The sequence below is a fragment of the Telopea speciosissima genome, chromosome 4 (genome assembly GCF_018873765.1).
Source record: "Telopea speciosissima isolate NSW1024214 ecotype Mountain lineage chromosome 4, Tspe_v1, whole genome shotgun sequence".
In the NCBI taxonomy this organism is placed as follows: Eukaryota; Viridiplantae; Streptophyta; class Magnoliopsida; order Proteales; family Proteaceae; genus Telopea; species Telopea speciosissima.
This window is the reverse complement of record NC_057919.1, coordinates 13,167,457-13,176,124: the sequence shown is the minus strand read 5'-3', so window position 1 is coordinate 13,176,124 and position 8,668 is coordinate 13,167,457. Positions and strand designations below refer to the sequence as shown.

The 8,668-nt window shown below is 40.2% G+C and overlaps 1 protein-coding gene across 1 annotated transcript; it reads right to left on the bottom strand.

Annotated features, from left to right (window-relative positions):
- Positions 1 to 293: 293 nt before the first annotated feature.
- Positions 294 to 2,140, bottom strand: LOC122659875 (1-aminocyclopropane-1-carboxylate synthase 3-like). The gene is made up of 4 exons (XM_043855028.1): positions 1,953 to 2,140; positions 1,723 to 1,854; positions 1,406 to 1,566; positions 294 to 1,300 (listed from the first exon to the last, which is right to left on the bottom strand). Exons 1-4 carry the CDS (start codon positions 2,097 to 2,099, stop codon positions 325 to 327), a joined length of 1,416 nt encoding a protein of 471 aa, XP_043710963.1. The 5' UTR covers positions 2,100 to 2,140; the 3' UTR covers positions 294 to 324.
- Between the last annotated feature and the right edge of the window lie 6,528 nt (positions 2,141 to 8,668).

Below are 8,668 nucleotides of genomic sequence, written 5' to 3'. Positions count from 1 at the left end.
ATGACCAAACCCCACCCCAATTTTGATGCATTGTCATCACCTGTCCCTGTCTAATGCGGCCTTGCATGAAAACCCTCGCCAATTTCTTACTATTAATTAGTTTTGAACAGTTACCTGAAGCGAAATCAGAAGAAAACTCTCAACTTGTAGAGAGAAAGAGAGAGAGAGAGAGAGAGGATGTAAGCTTAATTAGGCACATCGAATCAACAAGAAGAAATAAGGATGGAGTGTTACTTTCTACATATAAAAAAAAAAAAAAAAAGAAATAATAATAATGGAAGCCAGTGTGGAAGAGGACAGGTGTTCACACTTCACACTACTAGATTAACGCTCGGATTCCCTATCATGAGATGATAACCGGAGAACCCACTTAGTGAGTGATCTCCTTCTTGAGTTTCTTGTGGACTGTCGCGCACCAACGTCTCTGTTGCTGCTATTCATGGTTGTGGATTCCACGAAGGCCTTAACCCTTTGCAATGAAAGGTTTAATGTCTCTTCAGCCATGTTAGCAAAGCAAACCCGGAACCAACCCGGTTCAGTACAATGACAAGAAGACCCAGGAGAGATATTTAACCCAACTTCATATAAGATTTTCTTCCACAGCTTCATCTCTTCTTCAAAAGTGTTGGAGCTTAAGAGATGTCTCATATCAACCCAACAGAACAACCCAGCGCTACTCTTCAAACACCCAATACCAACTTCTCTCAGGCCTGAAACGAGCATGTCATGTCTTTCTCGAAGCTTCCTCTGGTTCTCAGCAATATAATTGCTCGTAAAATTCTTATCTGAAAGCATAACAGAGAGAAGGTATTGTGTTTGAGATGAAACGAGCCCAAAGCTCGACATTTTGGTTGCGGCGGCGACAACCACTTCGTCATTTGAGTAAAGAGCACCAACTCGGAACCCGGGCAATCCAAGATCTTTGGAAAGACTGTAGACGATGTGAACCCGGTTCCAAACATCACTTTCTTCTTCAAGGTTTCTTTCCTTTAAAGCTTCTAGAACGCTGATGAATCCTGGTGAGTCAAACACGGTTCCAGAGTAGATTTCATCGCTTATTAAATGGATCTCTTTTGCAGAAACAAAGTCGATTAGAAGATTAAGCTCTTCTCCACTTATAGTAGTACCTAATGGGTTTGAAGGATTAGTGATAAGAACACCTTTAACCCTTAAATTACTTTTTTGAGCTTGTTTGTAAGCTTCATCCAATGCAGATTGAGTAATTTGAAAACCGTTTGAGCTTGAGCATTGTATTGGGATGATCTCTACACCGGTTCTCCATTTAAGATCTCTATCAAACCTATAATTTAAAGATTCCAAATGAGTACAAGCTACTTTCTTAATTAAGAGCAACAACTAATCTTTTAAGAAGAGAGGAAGCACAAGGAAAAGAATAGTAAAGTACCCTGGGTAGTATGGTGTCGGGAGAAGGAATGCTTCACCAGGTTCAGCCAAGCAAAACATGAGAGTCTCGTTAGCCGAAGTTGAACCAGCAGTGAGGACCAGCTTCTTTGGCTCAAAGCTTACTTTGTATCCTCTTAACTCCGCCATGAATTCTACCAAAGCCTGTAAGTTTAAAATATATATATATATTCATTAAATTTTGCTGGGTTTCACGCAAAAATAATAATTTTTCCTTAACGGCTAGCTTTTGAGGATGAGTTCTATCCAAATCCCAATAAGTAGTATCAGAGTTTATCGAGGTGAGTTCTAAGAATTTACCTTCTTAAAGGCGGGTAAGCCGTGGTAATCTTGGAACAGAGCGAGTTCTCTGAATATAGATTCTCCGTTTCTCTTGAAGCCAGCAGCGTCTGGGTTCTTGGATAGCCACAATTCGATGAGGTCAAAGGATAGCTGATGATGAAAGAAACAGAAGAGCACAAGGTAAGATTTAAGAAGAATGGAGAAGAGAGGACGTGAAATGTATGATGTTATGGGTCACACTTGCGCACCTGATTCTCTGCAAGACCCATCTGTATAATTCCATTTGGATTCCGAACCTCATCGTATGGATTCTTCTCGTATTCCTGCCAACCTAAGAAGTATGAAGAGTCTTGCCCATGAGAATTGCACGTGACCTTTCTGGAAAGACACTTCATGGTTTTGTTTTCTCTGGATATCAAGAGAGAGGAAGAGAGGAAGGGCAAAAAGGGAGAGATAGATAGGGAGTAGAGATTAAAGCTTCTAAGCTTGTAGATGAAGAGCGAGCGAGCGAGAGAAGAATGAAGGATAGGAGTTTTGAATGTCGAAGACATCTTATATAGTGGTTGATTTTGAATTTTGACCAGAGTGCCCAACTCCATAGTGAGCTGTCTCTTCTAATAAGAGTTCTTCAATTTTTTGGAATCCTTTGCCGTCACTTTAATATTTGATATCTGGGTAAGGCGCAGCTCTTCTATATCTATATCCACGCGCATCTCATGTCGTGTTGGATCTTCAGCCCATCTCTTGCGCCTCGCGTGATATCAATCCGACAGTCTTAAGTCTTAACAATGGGAACAAGTACACAAACGAAAGAAAAATGTGAGGAGAGGAGCAAGCCGTGTTTGGCAACTTTCTCTTCAGCCTTGTGTTTCCGTGTTAAGAGCGTTTTTGCAAGTTTCAGCTCTTGATGGCTATGGGCCTATGAGAAAGGGCTCAAGTGTGTCTGGCACAGTTACACTTTGCACTGTTCAAGCGGGTGGCGTTCTTTCCCCCATTATATGTATGATACTTTTTGCCTTTTTAGAGGTGTACATTGGTCATTTTACATGCAATTGTGTCTGGCACAGGTACACTCCACACTGGTCAAGCGGGTGGCGTTCTTTCTCCCATTATATATAGTTTTACTCGATTTTTGGGCTTTTTCGATTCCATTCCAATTGGTTGCTCCGATCGGTTTTGATCCAGGGATCATTATCCTCTCAGGTTCCCTGTCCGAAGCAGTTGTTTGGTTCCTCTCATAAGGAGCCGAAAATGACGACCTAACCCCCTGCCCTAACACACTGCCCGAGTGTGGTTAAGTTTTCATTTCTGCTCCCCTATGAGAGGAACCGGACAACTGCACCGGGCAGGGAACCTGAGAGAAAAAAAATTCATTTTGATCCCTTAAACAATTTCTAAAAACCAAAATCAATTCCGAATCAATAAGGTGTTTGATTGGTCCAGTTGATTTTGATCCTTTTAACCGTTTCTAAAAATCAAAACCAATATAGGCCCAATAAAATGTTCGAATCAATTGATTTTGGTTCGGTCTGATAAGTTCGATCGATTCAATCGGATCGATATGCTCTTTTACACCCTATGGACCATCGCGATCTCAATTTACTCCGAGAGCAAAAAATCAGTTTTAAAAATACTTCTCTATTTCTGCTTTGAAGTGAAGTCCCAATTCGTAGGAATATAAAAGAATATAAAAATTTAGTACTGCGAAACATGTATCCGATGTTTTTTTGTTCCAACAAAATAAACAAAAATAAGGGAAAAAAATGTTAATCGATCGCATGGTTCTTGTGCCTAGACACAAGACAATGTGAAATTACCACTCAACCCCAATGAATTAAAAATTTTCATTCAATCAAAAAAATTACATTCAATCAAATGCTTCTGCATGTACTCTTATTGGCTTCCACATTGGTGCAAACACTACACGAATAGACAATATTCTCTTGCCAATAAATAAAAAAGAAATGTCAGGAACATTTTGCCACAGTGCTACCAAAGGCCAATGTAGTCCAATGGAGTCCATGGATTTAGTAATTGGTATGGAGCCGATAACGATTTGATACTATTCCAAATCGGTTTGGTTCGGATAGATTTACACTTGATTTTCATTAAAAATTGAATTATATTACCTTTTCACCCTTATTTCATGATGATCCATTGATCCAAAAATTGGTCAAGAATCAAAAAATCGATACTAACACGAATCAGCATCGATAAAGGCTGGTGCCGATACAAATCCGCCAATTTGATACCAATTTCTCAAACCATGATAGAGTCGGCTGTTTTCTTCTCGCCCTCTGGTAGGGCAGTAAATGGATAACAAAAAATTCAAATTCGAGTTGCATCCGTATCCGTTTAGGTATATCCATATTCGTTTATATATATCCTGAAAAAAAATCCAAATACTCCGATAAAAATCCATCCAAAAAAAATCCAAATATTAAATAATAAAAAATTAAATAAATAATGATGTGAGGGCTTTTGAAGATTCAATAGGTTCTAGAATATGAGGAAAACAAATCATAATCTAAGAGATATAGATTGAGAGTAAATTGTATCCGCTAGGGGGAGGAAGGTCCGAGTTACACAAGGCAGTGATGTAAACGAATGGTCGAAAATCTAAATTTGATCCACATCCGTTTAAAGGTATCCGTATTTGGCCAGAAAATATTCGAATCCAATTACATTCGATCAGTATCTGAGCCAAATCCTATCCATTTACAGGCCTACCCTCTTGTCCCTATTTATCTACTTATATCCCATCTCATGTGCAAAAAACTAAAGATAAAAGATCGATGTAGTTTAATTAAGCGCGCGTGGTAATGTACAGCTCTCTGGATTTCCATTTCCGTTGGAATAAACCTGCCAACTTGATGTAGAGAGTAGAGAGTAGAGAGTAGAGACAACCGGCCACGACCCACAAAAGGCAAATTGCAAGCTAGGAAATTGTACCTGGGCCTGGACCAGTGGGCCCCTAATGCTGCTGCTGCTTCCCGAGTCTCAACCACCCATCCAATCACTGTCGGCCATTTGGTTCCAACATTTCATCTCATTAACTCCAAAACCCAAAAGTCATTAAAGTTTTTTTATCTGATCCTCTACGGCCGGGCAGGTATCGGCTATTGTGCTGCGTACATCCAGACACAGGCGTAATGACTACTTTATCCACTGTCTGAGCACCCTGCCCAGGTAGCGTCTACACCCCTATCTGATTGTAGACAGCACAATAGCCACTACCTGCCCGGCTGTAGAGGATACAAATTAAATCCTCCATCTCTAATTTCAAATCAAAACCTTAGGGTTTGTACTCACACAGATCTCAATCATAGGGATCATCTTGCCTTCATAATTAGAACGGACCTTATAAACATTAGAGAATTAATTGGGATTAAAATGGACTTTGCTCCTGTCTAGCCATGGCGGGAGCCGGAGCATCTAGTCACGCTAAACGACCCATCTGTAAAATGATCACCCCACCCATGTTTTTGTTGTTGTTTAGCAGGGCTGGAGCAAAATGGACTTTGCTCCTGCCTAGCCATGGCGGGAGCTAGAGCATCTAGTCACGCTAAACGACCCATCTGTAAAATGACCACCCCACCCATGTTTTTGTTGTCGTTTAGTGGGGCTGGATGCTCCAGCTCCCGCCACGACTGGACAGAATCCTTTTCCGTTAAAAATATGTTATGTCTGTCTAGTACATGGAAATAAAGTTGCGCTATCGGTTAGAACTTTTGGACAAATACTGTGGAAGAATTGTTAGGTCTAAAAGGTCTCCCTATGACTCTGGGATTAATGGTTCTTTATCCTCTCAAATACAGTGCACTGTCAAGTGCACCTACATGGCGCATCGGGCAATGCACAACAGTTGAGAGGGTTATATTCCATCACTCTTCTTGTGTAGTGCACTGTTTGATATGCCACGTAGGTACACTTGACAGTGCCACTACACTTGAGAGGATAAAAATTCGAGATTAACCGCCCCTGCTTGATCTGATAAACCAACAAAATAGAAGAAAAGCATAATCATGAAGATTTTTAATTTTTGCCTGAAAGTACAATGAGAGGGAGAGAGAAAAGGGACGACATCATTTTCATCTATCCCCGGCTGTTAGTGGATCCAGAGTAGAAACCACCCAATCTGTAAATCTTGTCTGAGAATTCTTGGTGAGAAGCTTAGCTTGTTAAGGGGGCCATCGATCTCTCGTCTACCCTTTGAGAATGAAAAGATCGATTGGAAGTAAGTGCTGCTTCAGAATTAATTCCCAAGCTGATCCAGATCAAGTTTTACGGCTTGGAAGGAAAATGCCGGCCCACTTTGAACTGGCTAGTTGGACCCTAGCTTCCCCATAACAGGACACGTAAGTGTAATCATTGTTGGATCCAAATGGAGGAAACAAGGTTCATGTAGGTCTTATAGGTATGCATGTGGTAGTAGTAGTCAATTCAGATCGTCTAAGGCCCAGCTACCCGTAGCGGCCTGGGTGGTGTAAACTGGGCCCTGCATGCAATGATCGTCGTATCTTTGCTCGGGTAAGGGCGTTTGGGTAGGGGTCAGGCGATCTTTGTATGCGGGACTCAGTCTGCGCTGCTTTAGAGGATCTGGATCCAGTGGTAATAGTAGTAGAGTTTGTAATGAACCAACTAAATCCAATCTCAAGAGTCCCAGACACAATGAGTGACTCTCTTTTTTAACTTCACTGCCTTAGCTTTGGGAGGTCACTTCATTCACCCTGGTCAAAATGTAATAGCTAACCCAGCAATCCAAAGTGTTTTTCTTACGTGTTCTCCTGGTATTCCTCTCGGTGTTTCCCACTAAGTGAAGTGTTTTCCATGAAACACTGGTTGTACCTGCAAAAAGATAGTTGGAGTTTTACCATGATTGGTATGATATGATAATGTTGTTGACTCAACCGGCAAAGCTCTCTTTTTCTCCTTCATGGCTTTCCAAACTCCATTAATTCTTCTCTAGTAAGTGGGTAACATAAATATGATACAATTTCATTTTTCTTCTCATACTTGGTTCAGAATTTTATCAAAGAAGAGGAGATGGAAGATGATATAATTATTGAGGTGGAGAGAGGTGAGGGAGAGGGGCACGTGGTTTGTAGTAGGAGAAGGGTTATTACGTAATGGGAGGCCCTCATTCTCCTTGAACCGTAGTGACGGTATTGTAGACCTGGGGACCGTCGAGAAGCTATTCCTTTGTGACAACTAACATGGACATAGACTACTTGCTTCCTTTCTTCAATAATGTAGGCCCTTCTGAAGCTTTACCGTCTTTCCTTTCTTGGGTGCTCTCTCTTCTGCCTCATCATATCTTTATTAATTCTTCTAATGTAACAGATTGCGCAGCACAGTAACTCTCTCTCTCTCTCTCTCTCTGTGAGACATTTTTCCAAACACTTGGAGTGCTTGGATGTCAACGAAAAGTATAGATACCAACTTAAGTAGAAATAGCCAAACAAGGTCGTAAATGCTGAAAACCAACCTTCTTCTAAGAGAAAATGAGAGTTTTCAACATCGACTTTAATTAAATTCTTTGAGGACGCGGCAATGTCGTGAAGGAATCGACTATATGGGATGACTTCAAACTTTTGACCTTTATGTCATATGCGTTCCAAGTAACTTGTACTTTATTACTAAGTTATATCCAAACTTCTGTGGAATTCCAGTCTCCGGCCAGTTTCCACAGTCTACATACAGACACGTAATACACATAATAAAGAAGAGAAGAGTTGAGAGTGAACTGGAAAATGAGAGGTTTTGTGGTACACTGTTAGGTCAGAACTCACAAAAATAATGTCTGTTCAAGAAAGTCCAACTAATCTTGCTAGCTAGCACTTGCTTCGCATGCAAATTAATTAAAGCCATTTAAAGATTTCATATAGATCAAAGTCATTGTTAATAATTACTATGGTTTACAAAAAAAGGATATGATTATTATAAAATGTTAACATGAAGTTGATATGTGTATTTCCATTTAAGGGTTGAAGTGTTGACTGTGTTCATAGACAATGGTTTATGGTTATCTTTCACTATAATAATAAGGAAATGTTTTACAAAGATGCCAATACGTGGGATTTTTTTTATTATTTTCACTCTCATATGTTTATCATGTGGGCCCATGTGAATGATATCGTTTTCTACATCACCATTGTTGTGACATGTAGATTCCCCTTATATTGGCGTCTTGGGGAACCCTTTTCCCTTACAGGAACCCTGAAAGGCAGCGTTATAGAGAGGCGTGAAATGACCGTCCTGCTTCTTATGAAAGACAGAAATTTTGCCCCCATTAATGCTACCGCGCACACTCTCATTGGCCCTTGCATTGACACAGGGACCGCCATGCTGCCTATCAGAGGACCCTCTCCCTAATAAAAATACTATCTGTGATTAATTATAATTAAATGTATAAATATATATATATTTTTTTAGGGGAGAGTTTTCATACAAGGTCGTGCTTTCAGCTGTTGGATTATCATGATCGTCTACAATACACGGTTCCTCATCCCCATCCAACGGTTGTAGACATGGTCGTGCACCATACACGGCTGTGCACAAAACCTTTTGCCTATTTTTTACAACAAGAATTTCTCTTCCAAAAACCCTTTTAAAAAAAACCTACTCAATACAAGTTAGCAAACATTTGAGGCTTGTAGCTTGTAAGGGGTTTTCTCCTTGTTTTTAGGTTGGTCCTTATGCAACCCTATTGTTCAAACAGAATAATTCAGTTTGTCCAGCAAATTTGATAGCATTTCTTCTACTGTGTGGCAGAGTCGATGAAGTCTGAGTGCTCATAAATACAATCACATGATATATGACCCACGCTGACAGTACCTACTAGATTTCCCCCCCCCCCCTTAATTTCTTGTGTCAATTTAGATTTGTTTTTCCTCTTGATTTTCATTATTTGGAAGAATCAATTCCACTGAAACTATAGTTGAAAAATCAGGTTTTGATTGGG

Coding starts and splice junctions, on each gene's coding strand:
- LOC122659875 (XM_043855028.1), bottom strand. CDS start 2,099: ATGAAGTGTCTTTCCAGAAAGGTCACGTGCAATTCTCATGGGCAAGAC. Junction 1,855..1,952: donor TGGGTCTTGCAGAGAATCAG/GTGCGCAAGTGT, acceptor TTTCATCATCAG/CTATCCTTTGACCTCATCGA. Junction 1,301..1,405: donor CCGACACCATACTACCCAGG/GTACTTTACTAT, acceptor TTTAAATTATAG/GTTTGATAGAGATCTTAAAT.